The following is a 21,118-nucleotide window of genomic DNA, read 5'->3' as shown; positions in this document are numbered from 1 at the left end:
TGACTGTCTTCCTGTGTCAGGACACGTGTACTGCTTTTAGAATCGGGGGGGGGGGGGTTATTTTTTAAAAAATAGCAGCCTGGCCAGGAGCAAAAATACCTGGCAGCCAGGAGGCCGAGCTGGACGAGTAGATCTCCCTGGCCCAACCAGGAGGCCAGATGGAGGAGGGGAGAGATAGGAAGGACCCAGCTGCTTGTAAAATAAAGTCTTCCCTTTTATTCAAATTAACCCATTCCCAAGTTAGTGCTGAAAGTTGAGAGCAGGGGCCCTAAGCCCACCGGTGCGTGGTGGGGGTGGGGCACTCCTGTCCCTTCAAGGAGGCCCTGGTGGCGGAGAAGGGGGGGCCCCCTCTGGCCGGCCCAGGGCCCTGGCCTTCTCCCAGGGCTAAGGGCATGTGGAGGGGGTGGGGTAGGGAGGCTGTCCTGTGTGGGGTGTCCGTGGCCAGGGGTGTTGTTAGTGGTGGGAGCCCCGTCAGGCTGGGTTAGTGGAGTCTTCTCCGGCAGCCAGGCAAGGAACTGCAGAGAAAGATAGAGACAGGGCTCCAATGCTGGCAGGAAGGCCACTGCCATGCCCAGAGTGCAAGAGGAAGGCAGAGGCCAGTGGCTTCCAGAGCTGGGGTGTCACTCTGATAGCTTACCGGGAATAGGGGACAGGCTCCAGTCTGGCATGGAGAAGAGGCTCAGATAGATGACTGCCACTGCACGAAGCGCTTGGATTCCTGGGGGGTGGGGATGTGGGGTCAGAGGAAGGCAGGATGTGGGAATATGGCTTTGTGGTGTGGCCCCCAGCCCCTCCTCCATCAGACCCAGGAATTGGATACCTGAGGGTTGAAAGGGTCGTCATCATCTGTGTCATCGTAGTCGTCACTGGGGTGCAATGCAGGGAGTGGCAGAGATGGAAGATGGGGGAATGCATCAGGAGGCTGCCCCCCCACACACAAGATGTCCCCCCCCACTGTGTGTCTTCCTCTCCCCCTCCTTTCTCCCCTCCTGACCTGGGTGGGAACAGGGCCCAGGCTCGAGGCAGGCTGCAGAGGGCGGTGGCCAGGGCCCCAGCGGACAGGAGGGAAAAGAGCAGCAGGAAGAGCAGGCCCTCGAGGGCGTCTTCACACAGGCCCCGCAGGGCTGCGCTGTAGTCCTGGGTGGGCGGGGGTAGGGGCATCAGTGGGCAGTGCCCCCTCTCTCCCCCCACACACAGTGCACCACTCAGACTCTCCCCCCAGCTGTGCAATGCTGGGCAAGTCACTTAACCTCTCTGTGCCTCTGTTTCCTCCCCGCCGTAAGTGTTCAGCACAGAGCCTGGCACACGGAAAGCACTCCACACACAGTAGGTGCTGCGGTCACTGTCATTATCACACCTGCAGGCACGACTTCAAATCTCAGCCTCTTGTCCATCACTGAGAACCCTCCACCTCACCCCACCCCCACCTACTAGATGCCAGTGGGACCTCCCATTGTGACAACCAAACGCCCCCTGGGACATGCCCAGTGTCTCCTGGGCAAAATTGCTGGCTTCAAACAACAGCCAGGGTGACACCCAGAAGATCCCCTGAGTTGAAACTGCCCCTGGTACATAACACACACTTGGTAAATGCCGGCCATTGTCCCTGGAAATCCTCACGGCCCCCAGTTACTAACTGCCCAGCCATCAGGCATCAGCGAAGATCGGCCAAGGGCCTGCCCTGAGCCTACCCTGCCCCAGGTTCCGGGAGACTTCAGTGACCAGGCCCCCGAGCTGGTGAGGGAGGCCATCCTGAGGCCCCACAGCCCAACAGAAGGAGCTGGGCCCAGGGGAAGTCTGGGAGCCCTGAGACAGGCCTGCAGCCTTATAGGTGCAAGAGACCAGGGCTGGGGACCAGGTAGGGCCAACCACACAGGCACAATTGGTCCAGCGAGGAGTAGAGATGGTCATCCACCCATGCAGGGGATCTCTGGAGGAAGAACTTGATCGGATTGTGTTTAAAAGGCGCACCCAGCTGTTGGCTGTGGCTGGGAGCAGATGGAGGTGGGCGAACGGGCCAGGGAAAAGGCTCCGGCCATTGGGTGAGCTTGGCCAGGAGCAAAAATGCCTGGCAGCCAGGAGGCCAATGTTGCAGAGATGGGTGGTGGTGTGAGCAGTGCGCAGACTCCAGATGGGTTTCAGAGGAAGGGCCGATAGGACTTGCCAGCAGAATCGTTGAGAGAGGTAAGGACAGGAAGCAAAAGGGATCTCAGAGGTTTCTGGCTGGAGCTCCTGCGTGGGGGTTGGGGGTGCCTAGTACTGAGCCCATGAAGCCTGGGGGAGGGGCCTTCAGAGCAACGGGTTCTGCTTTGACTGGATCAGACACGCACAGTGTCCTTTCACGCTCCTAACAGCCCTGCGAGGCGCAGATCGAGGCCCCTCACACTGCTGCCCTTCGCAGTACCAGAGAGGGTGAGCCACCTGCCGGAGTCCCAGAGCCTGGATGGGCCGGGCCGGGGCTGGAACCAGGTCTGTGGAGCTTCAGAGCCCACGCACTGCCACGCCGTCTCTGAGAACACAGGCCTTCCCCCTTCCTGTCTGTGCCCTTGGGCTCCTGACGAGGGCTGCAGATCCAGCGGCCTTGAGTGACCCAGCCCTGCGTGCCTCCTAACCCGGGTCTATGATTCAGACAATAGCAGCAGCTCCTTCTTGGTACCATTACGAAGGAGGGCTCGGTGAGTCACCGCCACTGAAATATCCCAGAGCCCAAAGTTCGTAATAAAGCCCATGTGCAAGCAGGGGGACGACTGGTTTTCTCCTGAGCCCTCACAGCCACCCAGGAAAGCAGGTCCCATCTTCCTCGTTTCACAGGTGAGGAGTCAGAGACTCGGGGACATGCCCCTGCCGGTGGCCACGCCACCCGCATCGGAGCCCAGACTGGAAGGAGTCCGCAGGGCCCCAGCTCTCTCTCCTGGTGTCCTGCCCACCCCTGCCTGAGCACGACAGCATGCACCCCACAAGGGCTTGACAGATATTTGCCCCTGAATCCCTGCTTTATAAGTGGGGAAACTGAGGCACAGAGAGGTCAATGACTTGCCTGAGGTCAAGAACTAGGACTGGAACCTGGGCAGTCTTGCTTCAGAATTCACTAAGCTGCACAGCTTTAGGGGGGAGTCATGGAGGGAGGGAGGGCAGGAGGAGGGGGGAGGAGCAGTAGGTGGGCTGGAGGGAGAGGGCAGATGAGGGCAGAGCCAGGGAAGAGGGGTGGCAGGAGGGAGGAAGGAAAGGGTTCTGGACGATAGGTGGATGGAAGGTTAATGGGTAGAGAATACTACGTGACATATAAATAACACATTGGCAGATGGATTTCTCGGGGGCAATGGGAAGCAGGCTGGCAGGGCTGGAGGAGTGGAAGGAGGCCCTTCAGGGTCCAGGCAGAGGCGCCCCTGGGGAATAATTTGGGGAGGGGCCCGGAGTCACCTTGTGCAAGCCTCGACAGTGCAGCAGTGCCACCAACTGGTGGAAGTTTCCCTCAGTCACATTCAGCGTGTCCTCCAAGGACAGAAGAGGCTTCTGCGGTGGGAGGGGGTAGTTATCCCACCTACTCCAGAGACCCGTCGGCCGCCGGGGCCCCGCCCTCTCCAGGCCCCGCCCATGCCCGCAGGCCCCGCCCTCTCCAGACCCCGCCCACGTGACAGGCCCCGCCCCGCCCTTGCCCTGGGAGCCCAGGCGGGGCGCGGCGCGCACCTGCGCGGACGGGAACTGGGGCACGGCCTCTCGCTCCAGGCCCTGCAGCTGCGAGTGGATGCTGGCCAGAGCCCGCTGCGACAGAGTCAGCCTCTGCGGGGACACAGGGAGGAAGGCCCAGTGGCCCACGCCCCCCACCCCTCCTGGGGACACGGGCTGGGGGCCCTGGCGCCTTCATCCCCCCGGGACCCCTAAGTCCAGGCCCCAGCCCCGCCCTGCCCCCCCTCCCGGGTTCCCCGGCCCGCAGCCCTAACCTGTCGGAAGGGGTTGGAGACGGCCTGGTTGCAGAGGAAATAATAGCTCAGGATGTCTGAGGCGGGAGGGGAAGAGGGGGAGGCCGTGAGCCGGGCGGGGGGGGGGGCTCCCCAGCTCGGGATCTTCCTGTGGTCCCCACGGCCTGGCACTCGGAGACTGGCCACTCGCCCAGCCCCTAGAACTTCTGCTCAGGCCACAGCCAAAACCGGGCTGGTCTCCACAGTCCCTGGAAGCCCCTGCTTCTGAGGCCCTCTGCTGGACTACACTGTGCTCCCCCCTACCCCCCCCCCCCCGCCGTTTCTCCAAGGGGCCAGATCCAGACCCTCCATCCCTAGGGCCCTGTCCCCTGGCCCTAGCCTGGCATCTCTATCCCTCCCTCCTCTTTTCCAGCCCACCCGGGAGGTGCAGAGAGTTTCAGGGACAGGATGGGCCTGGCGGACAGCTTGGCACCCCCCACCCCACCCCAGGCAGGACTGGGTACAGAGAGGCCTGAGCATCCAGGGTGGGCACTGGACCAATGGGGTCACCTGAGTCCAGCCCAGTCTCCTCCTGGGTCAGGTTCAGGATGTAGGTGTCAGGACTGGAGCAGAAGTCGCTGAGGCCCTGAGAGAGGCAGCAGGAAAGGGGGCTCAGACCAGAAACTGCCCCAAGGCCACATTCCCATGGACTCAGTGCCCCCAGCCTCCTCCGTCAGACCCAGGCATCCAGGCCTTCAGCCCAGGACCTAGAAAACCAGCCCCGAACCTCAGAATTTGTGACCCTGGCCCCCAAGTCCTTCCTCTCAGGACCTAAGGCCCTGGCCCCCACCTGCCCCGGGACCCAGGAGCCTGCCCTCTGCACTCACCACTGCGGTAGCTGCCTCCAGGCCCAGGGAGCCCCAGCTCAGAACAAGGACAATGAGACTCATCACCGTCATCCTGTGAGGGAGGGGTTGGACTTGGGGTTCTGAGATTCAGAATCTCTCCACCTTGCCTCTTCCTTTCCCTCACCCCAAATCCTATTACAGCTCCACCCCCAACCTCTGGAACCTGGAGGATCAGAATTAGGGGCAGAGAACTTGAGCGGGGGATGGACCTGTGGTTGTTGACGTCAGAATGAATATCAGGTCCCTGCCCAAGGGGGTGGGGGGCGGTGAGAAGGACCCTGGGCCAGCAGGATTCCTCCCAGCTCTGCCCCATCTCCTCTGGGACTCTGAGGCGGCTACAGCCCATCCCCGGCCCCATTTCCTGGCTGAGAATTTCTCAGGACCCCACTTTCCCCAAGCTCATAAGCTCTCCCTTGGTAGCCACCAGCTTGCCCAGTCTGCTCTTCCTAGGAGAGGAGACAGCTCCAGGGCTGAATTCACCTCTCCACCCAGGTTTCTCTCTGGGGGTGGGGTTTGTGGGGTTAGCACTGGAGGGTTGGTGGCAAGAAGGGCATGGGGGGGGGCAAACCATGGCCCTGACCAGCCAGGGCTATGTTTTACCATCTCCAAGCCTGAGGGTGGGGGGACGGATGGGATGGCAGGACCTCTCACTCCAGGGGGAGTGTGGGACTACCCTGGCACCAGCACAGCCACCACCACCACCCAGGGGCAGGGAGGAGGCAAGTGCTCCTGCAAATGGGACAGGTGGCCCAAGCTGACTCCAGCTCCAGCACTTCCTGGCTGGGCGGGTGTGGGCAAGTGGCCCAACCACTCTGAACCCCAATTTCCCCTCTGTTCAATGGAAGGAAAGTGCCTCCTGGTGGGGTGGGTGTGAGGGTTCCAGGAGTGCAAGGGCACGTAGAATGAGCCCCAACGCCGTGGCATGGCCACAGAGCCTCAGATACGGTCACCTCCTGCTTCTGTTCCCTCACCTGCAAGGGGAGGGGGACCTCCTTCATAGGTTGTTGTGATAAATGAAGGAGCCAGCCTGTATGGCCCTCAGTGGATGCCAGCCATCACCACCATCCTTCGGATCCACACTAGGGTTCCCTGTGCTCCCCCCTGCAAGGCGGCCTGTTTGCAGGTCTGCCCGCCCCTCCTGGGCAGCTCCAGGTCTGATTACTCTCCATGTGCCACAGGCCCAGGCTGGGAACTCCATGGAGGTCATGGAGGTTTGTGGGATGAAGGAAGGAGCCAGTGTGAGCAGGGGAGGCCATGGTCCCTCTCCCAAGAGCACAGTGGGATGGAGCTCTGTTCCCCTGAGCTGGACATGAGCCTGCGAGGGCGCCTAGACTTACACGACCACCAGCCACTTGCTCTGCTTGGCCAGGCCCAGGAGTGTGAAGAGGCAGACCAGGAGCTCCAGCAGCAGCAGGAGGACATAGGCCAGCCACCTGGGGGGCGGGGGGGCACATGGGTGTGCAGCTTAAGAAGCAAATCCAGGCCTCAGGCACCCCCAAGTAGCCCATCTCTGCTGGTCACTGGATCTCCAGGCCAGAGCCCAGCTCATCTGTGAAATGGGTGCACCGGGAGGCAGGCCACCCTCGCCTTCTATAAAGAGCCCAGGTCCCAGGGCTGAGCACCTGGGACCATACCCAGACTGCACCTGTGATCTGGCCTCAGAGCCCAGCCCCCACCCCACCCTGCAGAGTGGAGCGGCCGGCTGCACAGCCTAAGGGCGCTGTGTCTACAAGCAGACTGCCTGGGTCTCCACTTCTTAGCTGCGTGTAACTACGTCTCAGTAACGCTGCCTCCGGTGCCTCAGTTTCCTGGCCTGCAGCGGGGTAGGGGTGGGGGTGGGGAAACAACAGCACCTACTTCCAAGGGTTGCCCTGAGGCTGAGAGCCCCTAATCACTTAGAAGAGGGCCAGGCATGCGGACGCACTTAAATATCGGCTTGACCCTGAATAAGGGAAGTTTAGATGTAATTTATAATTCAGTATCAGCAAATAATAATCCACTGCTAGAGAGGAGACCATATGTGAGGCCACAGTGGTGCCTGGCACGGAGCCCGTGCTGGGGAAATACCATGTTCACAGTGGCCCCACATAGCTGTGCAGGGGCTGGGTTACTCAATGGCCTGAGGTGACCTCAGGCCTTGCTCTCCGCGTCCCCATTGGCAGCTCATGCCACCAGCTTTGCTCCCACTTCCTTTATGGGCAGGCAGCCAGTCTTGTAAGCAGCGTGAACACCTGCTGTGAGCCTCTGTGAACTCCGTGAACTCCACTAGCAAAGCTCACCCTCCCTTCCTCTCTCCCTCCCTCCAGGCCAATTTCCTTCCAGGAAACTGGCCACCTTGTTTGGGGGACTGGAAAGGGCCAGGCACTCTGGTGTTGGTGGGTCCAGAAGGCATTTCCTGTGGCTGGTGGACCCGCCTCACCCTGACGTGGTCTGCAGGGCCACCCCCAGCCCACCTGGAAGGGGCTGAGGCCAGCGCGTGTGGGCCCCTGGGTCCGGCCACCTCGCAGAACCTGGACTCAGGGGGACCCAGGCCTGTCTGATGTCCCACGGGGCATCCTCCTCTCGGCCTGCTTCTGCCTCCACCCAGAGCACAGAACACAGGACCCAGTCTTCCATCTCTGCCCCCACACCTGGGCCCAGCTCCCAGATGGCGTCTTTTTGGATGAACGAGAGAAATAACTGGTAGTAGTGGCTGCTGGGAAGGGTGGCTGTCTCAGGTGTCTGCCTAACTTGTTCCCACCCCTCCTTCAAATGTCACCTTCTCAGCATTGCTTAATTTTCTCCGAAGCTCTTTCTACCCACTGCCTATGACATTCAGTTACTGGCCCCCCTCTGGAAGGCGGCAGAAATCCCTCTCTCTGCTTCGTTCATGGCTCTTATAAAAACTGACATTTTACAAACGCCTGTCTAATGCATACTAGGCGCTGTTGTAAGCACTTGACAGGTGCCAACTCACTTGATCCTCAACAACCCAATAGGGGAGGAGGGGGTGCTACCCATATTCCCATTTCACAGATGGGAACACTGAGGTACAGAGCTGGAGAGACTGGCTTAAGGTCACGTGGTTAGGGAGTGGCTGTCTGGCTTCAGAGCCCACATTCCTAACCTTATGGGCAGCCGTCTCTCCCACCAGAAGGGGCTCAATCAGTGTGTGTTGAACGGATACAGGCGTGGGGTAGGTAGCTGCCGAGGGAGTGAACTAGTTACTGAGCTAGTCTAGAAGGGAGCAAGTGCAAGAGTGAATTAATGGCCTGGCCGGTATGGCTCAGTTGGCTGAGCATTGTCCTGTGCACTGAGAGGTCACGGGCTCGATTCCCAGTCCGGGCACATGCCTGGGCTGCAGGCTCCACCCTCAGTGGGACGTGCAGGAGGCAGCCGATTGATGTCTTTCTCTCTCCCTCTCCTTTCCTCTCTCTGAAATCAATAAAAACATATTTTTAAAAAAGTGAATTAATGAATGGGAGAGTCAAGGAATGAATGAATGAATACATGAAGGGACTGGGCATAACTTGCTGTCTCTGGACAGCAGAGTTTCTCAATCTGGGGACCGTCCTGTGCACTGTAGGATGTTAGGCAGCTTCCCTGGTCTCCACCCACCAGATACCTACTTGTTGCCCCCTGGGCATGATCACCCAGGTCCAGAAGCCCTGCCACACTGCGAGAAATTCAGAAGATCGGTGGCCCACCTGTATTCCTCCACAAAGGACACATCTTCGGCCACCTGCAGGGGGCTCAGGGGCACACCCTGCCAGAAGGCCAGCCCCTGGAGCTGCTGGGCCACGGCCTCCGCCTGCCGCCGAGCCCCCCGGGTGGCAGCCACCAGCTCTGTGCGCTGTGTGAGCACCTCCTCCAGAGTGGTCAGCTCTGTCCTCACTGCCTCGCCCAGCCTTTCCACTGTCTCTGACACCTGGGAGCAGGGGTGGGTCTGGGGTCAGGGGAGGGCATTCTCAGGGGGTGAGGGGGGAGGCGGGAATGGCAGGTGTCTGAAATCTGGGGCTAGGGTGTCGGTGATCGAGGAAGGGACAGAGGGGGCTATTGGGTAGGTTTGTGGAGCTCTCTGGCCTCCATCGGGAGCTATGGCTGGTCAGGGACTTGAGCCCCAGGGAGAGATTCAGGGCCCAGATGATTCAGTCTGGGGTCCTAGGCCTGATGGTCACACCTGCCTTTCTGAGTCTGGGGTCTCAACTGGGTTCTATGGTCCAGGGTCTGCACGGGACATGAAATGTGAGGTCTGAGGTCAGGCCGACTTTCATCCTAGTGCTGGGGATGGAAGTGAGGCCTCTGGTCTGGTCCGGGGGTCTCAACACTGAGGCCCCCAAGTTTGCAGCTGGGCCAAGAATCAGGTCTGGATCTGACCTGGGGACGGGGTCACTGGCGTTGGGTTTCTGTCTGGTTTGGGCTCTGAGTTGAAGTCCGGGGCTGGGTCTGGGTTTGAGCCCCGAGTTCCTGATGCGGGTTGTGGTTCCCTGGGAGTCAAGTGTGAGGCTCTGACTTGCAGTCCGGGAGGGGGTTCGGCTGTACGGTCTGAGTCTGAATTCTGAGCCCTGGGTCCTAACTTTCCGGCCTCGGGTCCCGCTTCGAGTTTGGACACCCCTCCCCTGGGGCGGGGCCCTCCTGGCGGCGCGGGGCGCGGGCTCACCAGGCCGTCGAGGGCGCAGAGCGTGTGGTTGGCGCGCAGCAGCGCGGCGCTCAGCTGGGCCACCCCGTCGCTCGTCTCGCTGTTGCCATAGAAACCGATGCCGATGCCCGAGCTGCGGGGGGCGGGGGCGGGGAATCACAGCGGGGCCCGGGGCCCGGGGGCCGCCGCCCCCCCGCCTCCCACCCCCACGCCCCGGCCCGGCCCGCCGTGGGAAAGCGGCTACGCCCCGCCCCCGCCGGTTGCCCGGGTAACGGGGAGGCCTCGCACCCCCGGCCCGCGGACGTCATTGTGATGCTAATGGTGGGTGGGGTGGCGAGGGGAGGGTCCCCGGGCTTAACCCGCGCCTCGCCGGAGCGGAACCCGTGTCCCGCCCACCCCGGGTCACCGCGGGCCCACGCGCGTCCCCTCCAGCCTGTCCCCAGCAGCCGGGGCCTCAGCGCCTGTCCCTCCGTGTCCAGCCGGCCCCTCTCCCACATCCTGGGGGTTCCTGGGGGACCCGAGCCTGGAGCGCCCGGCCAGCCCCCACCCGCGGGACCCAAGACTCTGGCCAGCTGGAGCCGAGCGAGGGGACCTGGCCGACGGGCGCGCGCCCCGCCCCCGGCGGCCGGCACACAGAGCTCCATTGTGGGCCGGAGCCGGGCCCATCCCCCGCACCCCAGCGCGCCCCCCCCCCCGGGGCCGGGGCCGGACGGAGCGGGGGAGCCGGACGCCCTCCCACTTCCCAGCCCCGCCGCGCAGCCCCCACCCCCAGCCTGGGACCCGACGCCGCGCCCCCACCCATTGTTCCCGGTCCCACAAAGCTGCCCTTGTTCCCAGGCCGGGCGGCCAGCCTCTCCCCCGCCAGGCCTTCGCCCGCCCCCCGCCCACCCCCACTCAGGAGAGCCCCGAGCTGGCACGCGGGCCGCCCCCAAGCACAGACGCTGCTCCGGGGCGCGGAGGGGCAGGGCCCGGCCAGGGCCGGGGGCGGGGGTGCCCGCTCCGGCCACTGCCCCGGATCCCCGCAAGTCTCTCGGCGCCCTAATCTGCGGAACCCGGCAGCTGTCGTGCCCTGGTGGGGGTGGCGCAGCGGCAGGGCTGTGCCGCGGGCTGGCCCGGGGTGCACGAGGCGTGCCGAGTGCTCCCGCCTCTCTCCCCTGGGGGTGTCCCAGAAGAAGGCCCCTGGGCTCCCAAGGGTTTGGGGTCTGAATCTCTGCTCTGCCACTGGGCCATGTGGCCTTGAAACGTGGCCTTGGACCTCTCCCTGCACCTCCTCTTTGAAAACTGGGAGTGACATCCATCCCCTAGTCCAGCAGGGTTGCTGCCCAGAGGGAGACCAGCTCAGGTCTGGGCCCGGAGGAGGTGGCCTGGGTCCAGACTAGAGTTGTCTGTCTCCTGGACCAGAACATCAGCGCCATGGGGGCAGTGAGCTCACCAGGCTAGGTCGGTATCTCCTGGCACATAGTAGGTACTCAAGGAGTGGTTGTTGAGTGAGTTAATGAACGACATCACTGGTTAACGTTTACCCCGTGAGCCCGGGCACTGTACCTTCTCTCATTCAATCTTATAACTAGGAGGTGGGTTTCACCGTAATACCCATTTTAGAGATGCGGAAACTGAGGCCGGGAGGGGCTACATCGCTCCCCGCTCCCCCAGGTGGTACAGCCATTCAGTGGCAGAGCCACCAAACAGGCAGCTCTTAACCCAGACCCCGTCCTGCTGCCCTGGGAAAGTCATGGCTCCTGAACCTCAGTTTCTCCATCCATTAAATGAGGACAATTCTGCATGCTGTGAGGTGGGATTCTGGGTCACCACAGGAGGCCTGAGAGCTTGGGGAGCCCTGTCCCCAGTCCCCACCCACCCTGGGGCCCCATTACCAGCTGACGAGAAGGGCAGCTATGCAGCTCCAGGTGACACAGCCTCCCCCGGGCGGGGGGCTCTTGGCGCCGGGGGGCTCGGGGGGCCGGCAGCAGCAGACTCGGATGAGGTAGGCAGCAATGAGAATGAGGCTGAGGCCCAGACCCAGGCCGGCCAAGGCCGCCACCAGAAACAGGGCCTGGGGAAGGGGCGACATCAGGCCTCAGAGGGGCTCGGGCTCCTTCCCTGCCTGGCCGGAGGGGGGGCACCCGGGGTCTCGGCGGAGGAGGGAGGCATCCCTGGCAGACTGGGGGCCAAGCCCACCCTGTGGCCGTCAGGTTTGTGGGGAGAGATGGGGGCGGGTGGGGGAGCCTGTTCCTGGAGATGTGTGTGAGGCTGGGGGTGGCAGGCTTTCTCTTCCCTCCTCCCTGCTGGTCCTCCCCACTCACTGCTCACTCTGTGTCCCCTGCTGCTGAGCTCTGCACGCCCACCACAGCGTGAGCTGGTCACCCAGGGACTCATGGGGAGGGGGCGTGACAGCCCCACAGTGTGTGTGAGTGTGTGTGTGTGTGTGTGTGTGTGTGTGAGTGTGAGTGTGAGTGAGCGCAGGCCCTCGCAAGACTCAGATGAGACTGGGAGACTGAGAGAGTGAAGACAGGGCAGGGGGCAGGGGGCAGGGGGGCAGGGGGCAGGGGGCAGAGGGGCAGGGGGGGCAGACTCAGAGAGATGGAAAGGCAGAGACTCAGAGATGAGAGAGACGGGACAGGGACCGAGACAGAACCAGAGGCTGTAGGACAGAGGCAGGGAGGGAAAGTGTGTCTGCGGCTGGAAAAGCCACGCAGGGGTTGGAGTTCTGACCAGGGGGTGTGAGTGTATGTGAGTGTGTATGTGAGTGTGTATGTGAGTGTGGGTGGCTGTGCATGTGTGTGTATGTGAATGTGTGTATGAGTGCATGTGTGTGTATATCAGCATATAAGTGTGTGTGTACCTGTGAGTGTGTGACTACGTGTGTGAATGCATGCATGTATGTGTGTGAGTGTGTGTTAATGTGTGTATATGAGTGCACGTGTGTATATGTGTAAGTATGTGCGTGTGAGTGTATACATGTGTGTGAAAACGTTTGTGTATGTAGGAGTGTGTGCGCATATAAATGAGTGTGTATGTGAGTGCCTGAGTGTGTGCATGTGTGTGTCCCCAGCTCGGTGTCACCCAGTCCCTGATTGTTTCCCAGCTGTGCCCGCCGCGGCGACCTCCCTGGGGCAGTGTCCGCTCCCGGGCGTGACTGCGGCCTGGGTCCCAGGGCCGTGCCCGGCTGTAGCGGGGGGGTCCGGCGGTAGCTGGCCCCGGAGGCGTGTGGCTGTGTGGGCACCCGCGTGGGGAGGCTGGGGTTGTGTAACCGAGGCTGGGGAGGGGGCCGGCGCCCCTGCGGCGGGAGAGGGCTCGCGGTCCGGGGAGGAGCCGCTCAGGCTGGCACAGCCTGACCCAAATAGCTCAGAATCCAGCGCACATCCCCCTCTCCGCTTTTCTGGGACCCCCCCCCCCAAGCTCTCCAATTCCCAGCCCTAGTCCCAGGAGCTCCCAGGACGCCTCCGAGGGGTCTGGACGAACAGGCGGGCCCAGGACCCGCTCCGGGCCCCCCAGCCCCCACCCCCCCGCGGCTCAGCCGAGCTCGCTCGTTAATCTCAGAGTCAAGGGCCTGAATTAAACTGGGTCAGGGGACGGTCCCTCGGCCCCTGTTGGCGCTGGCCCAGCTGGGCCCCCTTTCCCAGGGGCGCGGGGTTCCCTGCGCTTCCCACCCGCTCCACCCTCCAGACGCCCCCTGTCCGTCTCCGCTCCCCCCCAACCTCCCCCACCTCCCCCTCCCTCCCCCCACCCCCGCCCCCTTCTGTCCCGCGGCGGGCTCCCCGCCTCCGGTTCCAACACCTCACTTCCCCAGCCTGGCCCTGAGCCCCTCGCCCCTGCCCCATTCCGGGGCTCAGGCCAGTCCCAGAACCAGAACCGAGGCGCCCAGCCTTTCTCCTCCCCACCAAGACCAGCCCCTCTCCCCCGGGCCACCTCCCCGACTGTCCATCCTGCGAGGGAGGGGTCACCTTCCAGGGCACCTGCCCCCTGACGACCCTGGACGCGAGCCTCCCGGGAGGCTCCCAGGGACCCCGCAGCCTAGGGGCCCCCCGTGCGCTCCCTCCTCGCGGACTCAGGGTCCAGGCCCCGAGCCCCCCCTAATTTAAGCAGCGAGGGGTCGGGTCCCCCCAGCGCCTGTCCCAGGGGAGCCTCCAAGGATGGGAGCTCGGCGCGCGCCTCCTCCCTCAGACACCCCAAAGTCGGGCCCCGCCGCCACCGCGGGAGAACGCGGGGGTCGGTCACCCCGCCGCCTCTCCCGCGGGACCCGGAGCCGCTGACCCCCAGCCCGCGCCCGCAGCGCCCGCGCCCGCTCCCACCTGCTGGTATCCCGGCTCCTGGGGCGCGAAATCGCTGGGCACCGGGCGGAGCTGGAAGTCGGCGCGGGGCAGCTGGTGGAGCAGATGCACCCAGGCCGAGGGTCGGTAGCCCGGGGGCTCCCCCATGGCCCCCCGGGGCGCGCGTGCGGGGCCGGCGCCGGGGCTGCGGGAGCCTCGGCGGCGGAGCGGGGCGCGGGCAGAGCGGGGTCTGGCGGGGCTCTGGGGAGAGAAGCGGGGGGAGGGAGGGGCGGGGGCGGAGATTGGGGGGAGCAGGGGGCGGGCGCGGGCCGGCGGCGCGGTGCTGCCCCTGGCGGCTGCGTGGGGAACTGCGGCGCCGCGGGAGGCCCCCCGCCCGCGGCCCGCGCGGGTCCCGCAGCGCCTCGTTCCTCCAGGGCCGCTCGGGCTGTGTTGTCACCTTACAGAACAACGACCCCGTTGTCCTTAGGAAGAGTCCTCAAAGGTCGCTAGCGTTTTACAATCATGGCAGTCGCATCAATGAAACAGCCTCCCTTCGTTCAGCGCGCTCTCACCGGCAAAAACAAAGCAAAACCCACGCGCCTGTGCAAGGACACAGCCTCTAAGGAGCAATTTCTGAGTGCACAGAGCACTCCAGGACGCAAACCTGCACACCCTGTAAGGACCCCGCGCGGCTGCGTAGCCCCCCCCCCAGAAGACCCGCGCCTTCCATCTTCCTGAGGGTCCCTCCCGCGTGTTGAAGCCCCTCCAAAGGGCGGCTTCTGTGTACACAAGGATCCCCCTGGCCCCTGCCGCTCACCCTACAGTTTGCAGCGGCTCCCTGGGTGGAGTCTCACAGCATCCTACTGAGGCCGCACCGGTTCCTGGGGAAGTACAGACCCTCGGAGGGGGCCCTGCAATTTTGATGTCACCACCCAGATAGTCACAGGTGGAGCTAAAACTAAGGTCCCCAGGAACCCCCCACCCCGGAGGAGCAGGGCGAGACTTTGCCACTTGGGGTCCCCACACCAAGTGTCCCTTGGGAGGAATGAGATGGGCGGGAGGAAGAAGGGGAGGTTAGTACCCCACCTATCTCATTTCAATATTTGTCCCAGATTGGTGAGAAAAGGCTGCGGGTCATTGCCCATGCCATTACTACAGAGGGAAATTATGGTGGCGATGATGATGGTGATGGTGATGGTGGCGATGGTGGCGATGGTGGCGATGGTGGCGATGGTGGCGGTGATGGCGGTGATGATGGTGATGATGGTGGTGATGGTGGTGATGGTGGTGATGGTGGTGATGGTGATGATGGTGATGATGGTGGTGATGGTGGTGATGGTGGTGATGGTGATGATGGTGATGGTGATGGTGATGATGGTTGTGATGATGATGGTGATGATGGTGGTGATGGTGATGATGGTGATGATGGTGGTGATGGTGATGATGGTGGTGATGGTGATGATGGTGGTGATGATGGTGGTGATGGTGATGATGGTGATGATGGTGATGGTGATGGTGATGATGGTGGTGATGGTGATGATGGTGATGATGGTGATGGTGGTGATGGTGATGATGGTGGTGATGATGGTGATGATGGTGGTGATGGTGATGATGGTGGTGATGATGGTGATGATGGTGATGATGATGGTGATGATGATGATGATGGTGATGGTCATGATGGTGATGATGGAGACAGGAAAGAGTGAGGGCGGCTGGCCCCTGACACACACATACACGCACCACTCCTTTTCACTCCTCTCAGAAAAAGGTTTGAATGGACTGAATCTCCCTCTCTCTCCCTCTCTCTGGCTCTTTCTCTCGTGTCCAGCTCTCTGCTCCCACACAGGGTTTGGGTCCCAGAGGTTGCATTCTGGTGCCTTTAGAGAATTGCTTTATCCTGCATCGATCAAGCCCACGGCAACCATCCTCATGGATGGGAGACCTGAGATGCTGTCTGCTAGAAATTTGCTAGCTTGACCCTCTCCTGCCCTTGTTCCCCGGGTCTGTTTCTCCTGAGAACACAGATGGTCGTTCCAGGGTAGTCTTCAAGCACTTATTCTAGGGGTTTTGCCTGAATAACATTCCAAAACCATCTCAAACTCCACAGGCATTAAGTCAGGGCTTGGGTGCTGAGAACCCCCAGTGGCGGATGGCTCAGAGCACATGGTTGCTGCTGTTTAATTTCAGCCAATGCCTGCCATATGGGGAGAGGGACAATGTCACCAGATGTTCCAAATTTCCACAAGAAGACAGAAATCTGGATATTTTTAAAAGCAAAATCCCTCGGCTTTTAAATGTTAAAACAAATTCGAGTTTAAAAAAATACTTTGTGGGCCAAATAAAATCTGCCTGTGGGTTGGAGCTGGCTGGTTCGTAAGCTCTGGTTGAGCCAGGCGCTGAGCAGTACCAGCATGGAAGGGGCCAGCAGAGGAAGGGGGCCCCCAAAGAGGCAGAGAAGGAGCAGCCAGGGAGGTGGGAAGGAAGCCAGAGAGAGGCAGCAATGCCTCCTCCTCCAGGAAGGCACCCTGACCAGCCTCTGTGGAAGGAAGATGGGGGCAGGTCCTGGCTCAAGGGCTCAGCATGTGAGTGGCTGTGTGTGCATATACTATGAGTACATGTCGATAATATTCTGTATCATACAGAACTAACTTCTGGTGGCTAAGTCATCAGTATGGTGGTTCCACCTGGCATGGTGGGGACAGGGCTGAGTGGGAAGGGGGCCGAGGGGACTTTTCGGGTGATGGCATTGTTCTGTATCTTGATGAGAGTTTGAGGTGCACCGGGGCCTGCATTTACAGTACACTTAAGATTTGTGCATTTCATGGCAAATTCAACCTCAAAACTGAAATAACTCTAGTCAATGGCAGGCATGCTTAAGTAGGGGGGAAGTGTGGTGGCAACTGTAGTTTCCTTTGAAATCTGTCAAAAAATAAAATAAGCCCTGGATGGTGTGCATCGGCCTGGGAACTGAAGGGTCACGGGTTCAATTGCTGGTCAAGGGCATGTACTTGGGTTGCAGGTTCCATCCCCGGCCTGGTGGGGGAGCCTGTGGGAGGCAGCCAGTCATGTGTCTCTCTCACATCCCTGTTCCTCTCCCTCCCTCCCTCCCTCCCTCCCTCCCTCCCTCCCTCCCTCCCTCCCTCCCTCCCTCCCTCCCTCCCTCCCTCTCTCTCTAAAAATCAGTGGGAAAACTATCCTCGGATGTGGATTAACAAAAATAAAAAGTAAAAAATAAATACCTAGGACGGGAAGGATTAACATCCTTACAGAGAACTTCGGGCCCTGGGGGGAGGGTGGGGGCGGGGAGGGGGGAGGGGGACCAGGAGGAGCTTGGCTTCCTCAGCCCGGGTTCGAGGCCAGCAGCAACAGTGGTAAGTCACATTGACTTAAATACAGTGTGGTCTCCTGGGTGGGGTCCTGGACCGAAGGGCGCTGGGCGAAAGCTGAGGAGACCCACATAAATGGTGGACTTCAGTTAAGGACCAGGCACCCGCGCTGGTCCGGGAGCCGGGACCCATGCACCATGGTGACGAAGGACGTTAGCAGCAGGGGAGACTGTGCCATCCCTATGGCTTCTGTCTAAATTTAAAACTGTTCTAAATTTAAAATATACCTAAAAAAAGGAATCCCCCCCAGCCCCCATTTTTTTTTTTTTTTAAAGGATAGAAAAAAACGTCTGCACTCGCTGGTGCGAACAGGAGACAGTGTTCGTCTGTCACTCCACTTGCCTGAGTCCCCTCTCCTTCCCCTTCCCCTTGGTTATGTCAGGAGTCGATCGGATTTTCTTGCCACTTTGAGGTTTTCCAACTGCCTTGATTTCAGGGCGTCAAAACATCCATCTGGTGCCCTGGCTGGTGCACTCAGTGGTTAGAGCGCCGGCCTGCAAACCTAAGGGTCTCGGGTTTGAGTCCAGTCAAGGGCAGGTACCTGGCTTGCAGGCTTGATCCCCTGTTCAACAGATGGAAGCCCATGCGGGAGGCAACCAATCGATGTGTCACACATCAATGTTCCTCTCTCTCTCTCTCTCAAAATCAATGTGAAAATATCCTCCAGTGAGAATTAACAAGACCAAAAACCATCCACAGTGTCCAGTTCAAAGTCACTCACTTCCTCCCGGGGCACAGGGCTTGAGCTGAGACCCGCAGACCAAGGGAGGAGAGGGCGTGGCACATGGGGCTGGGTCCACTTTGTCCAGACTCCGAGGTCGTGGGAACCGAGAGAGATATTCACGGCATTGGTCCTGTGTTATTCTGGCTACTGCCAGGCCAGGCGTTCCGCTGGTATCTCTGTCATCTCTTTGTGTCGTGAAAATCTTTGGGACCCCCCTCCCCTTTCCCTCAGCCCCCCTAGAATTCTTGCTTTCCTTCCTCAGTGTCTGCTCTACAGCCAAAGACCACCAGGAACATACCTGTAATTATCGGGATGCTGTGGGCTGCACTGTGTCCCACACATTCACACCTTGAAGCCCTAACTCCCAGGACCTTCGACGTGACTGTATATTTGGAGAGAGGGCATTTAAAGAGGTAATTAAGTTAAAGCGAGGTCATTAGCGTGGGCTCTAGTCCAATATGACTGCTGTCCTCATAAGAAGAGAGTAGGACACAGACACACACAGAGGATGACACAGGGGACACAGGGAGGAGACGGCCGTCTACAGGCCAAGGAGAGAGGCCTCAGGAGGAACCAGCCCGCCCACACCTTCAGCCTGAATTTCCAACCCTCCAGAATCATGAGACAATGAATTTCTGTTCCAGATGCCTGGTGTGTGGCGCTTGGTTATGGAGGCCCGAGCAGACTAATACAGGGGTGTTGGAAGCTAGCACAGAATTTGGATTTTTAAAAAATTTATCAGTTTTTTAAGTTGATTTTATAGAGAGAGGAAGGGAGAGGGAGAGAGAGAGAAAGAATAAAAAGTGTCTCTAGACATTTCCCAATAGCAGTATTTGGGGCCCTTCTCTGATTCCCGCTGGTTGCTGGGCTCCATGGTAATTATCCTGCAGATTCCGGGGGCTCTGCTCTAACCGCTGGGCTGCCTCTGAAAGCTCCTGCTGCGTCTCTGGGCCGCTTCCTAGGACTGCGCCATGGTCCCTGGGCCGGCTCCCTCCTCAGTGATGCCTAATTGCAGGCCAGTTCCTAGCCCCCACAGAATGGTCTGGTCTTTGATAGAAACCCGATCGCAATGACCCAATTTGTTTGTTTTATGTACTAAGTAGGGGGCTCTTGAGGCCTCCGGAATTTCAGCCCCTTTCCTGGGTACCAGGGACAGAGAGGAAATTCTGATTCTGTCTTGCCCTCTGAGAGCTTACATATACGGTGTTGGGAAAGAGGAGAGAAGTGGAGACGTCTGTGGCGCCGGGGAATGATGTAGCCAGCACAGAGCATCGGGGCCTCCATGCACAGCGGGGTGGGTCACTGCGCGACGCTGGGGTTCGCCATCCCACAAGCTCCATTTTCAACAGAGCGTCCTGGAAACTTGGCTTGTGGGGAGCCCTGTGTGAGCTCCAGGACCCGCATCCAGGACAGGCAGGTCCAGGCCCAGAGCAGCCCTGACTCTTAGAAAGAAGGGAGAGAGCTGCTGAGGGTGCGGCAAGCTGCTGGGAGGGCGCCTTTCCTGCAGTGAGAAGGTCTCAGCTTTCTGGTGAGGATGGGTGTGTTATGTTGATGGCGGACCGTCTCTTTCTTCACAAACCTAAGCTCCTCGAGGGCAGAGATCTCTGTCTATTTGGTTTATCGATGCATCTCAGGAGCCTCTATCAGTGTCTGCACGCAGGAGAAGATCAGTGAGTAGTTACTGAATGCAAAAGTGAATTTGTCAGATCAAAAAACATTTTTTCCTTCGATTTGGAAGAGACTTGCACCACGGTGGCCACTAGAGGTCGCGCAAGAGGTGTCTTTATTCTTCGTAGCCCCAGGAGATACAGCTCTGAGCCTCCTGGACAGGGGCCAGGTAACCACAGGTGAGCACAAAGTTTCCCCTCAGAGAGCCTCCACCTCCCCATCTGTAGCATGGAGACAAAAATGCCCTAACTGGGCTGTCGTGAAGAAGGAAGAGAACAATGAACGCACATGAGGGTGATTTACAAAGGTTATTGAGTGGGTCCAAACTCACTGAGTGGTACACATCAAACATGTGCAGATTTAAAATGTATATTTATTATACCTCAATAAATCTGTTTTAAAATAAATAAAATTAGCCCTGGCCAGTGTGGCTCAATTAGTTGCACCCAGAGATGCTCTAGTCCCTGCATAGGTTATTTTAAAATGTACTTTTCCATTATCTTCTAACTTCCATAGTTATCGATGAGAAGTCTGATGTAATGACGACTATTGAAACTTAAATATAACTGTCTTTTTTCTCTCACCAAGGAAATGTTTTTTTCTCCATTTTTGAAAAATGTCATGATAACGTACCTTGGTGAATGCCTTTGCCCTTAGACTCTCTCTCTCTCTCTCTCTCACACACACACGCTTTTTTCCCTTCTAGCTCTGAAAGTTGCATGCTCAGCAATTAGCTCCCCAAACTTCATATTTTCTTTAAAAAAAAAAGACTGAGACCATAAAAATTCCCCTCTCAGTATGATGCTTAGTGCATCCAACAAGTTTAGATATGAATCACTCTCTCTGTGTTCTCTTCTAAATATTTCATAACATCTGATTTGTTTGTTTGTTTTTAACTCTGTAACTCACAAGTTAGGCAGAAATTTGGGGGATTTTGAAAAAACATATGTTTTTCAATCTTTTAATTTTTGATTTCTGATACCATTTTTGGAGTCAGAGAATATGGTTTGACTTAGAAGAAATCTATGGACTATTTTGAGATCTCCTTGGTGGATTAATGAGTGGTTAATTTTTGTAAACACTTTGTTCTTGAAAGAATATTGGTTCTCTGATAGTGCTGTTTTGTGCATATAAATGTAACAACAGTAACAATGATGATAACACTCATATTAATCACCAGTGTTTGAGCCCTTGTTATATGTTAGACTCTGACTGAGCCCTTTGAACATATTGACTCATTGAATATTCACAAGAGTTCTAAGTTATGGAGCTTGTAAGTGGCAGAGCCAGGATTCAAATAGAGAAATCTGGTTTCTAGAATTGTATTTAATAATAATGCATGAGGTGCTCCCTTATATTTCGTATATTCTGCATGTATCTATTTAGTCATCACCATTCAGAAGTATTTATTGAATACCTATGATGTGCCAGGGACTTTTCTAGGTTAGGGAACACAGCAGGAAACACTGCAGGGAAAAATTTGTGCTTTCTAGGGGGAGACAGACAGTAAAAAATATTCATAAGTAAAATACATAACAAGGTTAGCAAGCTGAAAAGAGGGTAAAAAAAACAGCAAAAGATAACCTAAAATCTGGAGGGGGTTGGGCAGGTTTAGGTAGGATGGTCTGGGAGGGGTAAACGAGAAGGGAACATTGGAGTAAGGCT

The 21,118-nt window shown here is 58.9% G+C and overlaps 1 protein-coding gene across 2 annotated transcripts; it reads right to left on the bottom strand.

The window, feature by feature from the left end:
- Positions 1-385: 385 nt before the first annotated feature.
- Positions 386-13,843, bottom strand: TTYH1 (tweety family member 1). 2 transcript variants are annotated; one of them, XM_087826932.1, is made up of 14 exons: positions 13,718-13,843; positions 11,300-11,478; positions 9,447-9,558; positions 8,494-8,714; positions 6,145-6,240; positions 4,787-4,859; positions 4,470-4,545; positions 3,942-3,997; positions 3,688-3,780; positions 3,421-3,513; positions 995-1,137; positions 821-866; positions 638-718; positions 431-515 (listed from the first exon to the last, which is right to left on the bottom strand). In XM_087826932.1, exons 1-13 carry the CDS (start codon positions 13,841-13,843, stop codon positions 680-682), a joined length of 1,353 nt encoding a protein of 450 aa, XP_087683058.1. In that variant the 3' UTR covers positions 431-515; positions 638-679. The 2 variants fall into 2 exon arrangements, with proteins under 2 accessions (XP_087683057.1, XP_087683058.1); XM_087826931.1 differs by lacking the exon at positions 821-866 and having other exon boundaries at positions 386-515.
- Between the last annotated feature and the right edge of the window lie 7,275 nt (positions 13,844-21,118).

Source organism: Miniopterus natalensis, chromosome 18 (assembly GCF_054644295.1).
Source record: "Miniopterus natalensis isolate mMinNat1 chromosome 18, mMinNat1.hap1, whole genome shotgun sequence".
Lineage (NCBI taxonomy): Eukaryota > Metazoa > Chordata > Mammalia > Chiroptera > Miniopteridae > Miniopterus > Miniopterus natalensis.
Note: the sequence above shows the minus strand (reverse complement) of the source record. Positions and strands in the feature narration are given on the sequence as shown.

Excerpts from the sequence above, each read along its gene's own strand:
- TTYH1 (XM_087826931.1), bottom strand. The coding sequence starts at position 13,843 with ATGGGGGAGCCCCCGGGCTACCGACCCTCGGCCTGGGTGCATCTGCTC. Across the intron at positions 9,559-11,299 it reads GCTGCCCTTCTCGTCAGCTG|CTCGGGCATCGGCATCGGTT; the intron begins GTAATGGGGCCC and ends CGCCCCCCGCAG. Across the intron at positions 3,781-3,941 it reads TCTCCAACCCCTTCCGACAG|AGGCTGACTCTGTCGCAGCG; the intron begins GTTAGGGCTGCG and ends GTGTCCCCGCAG.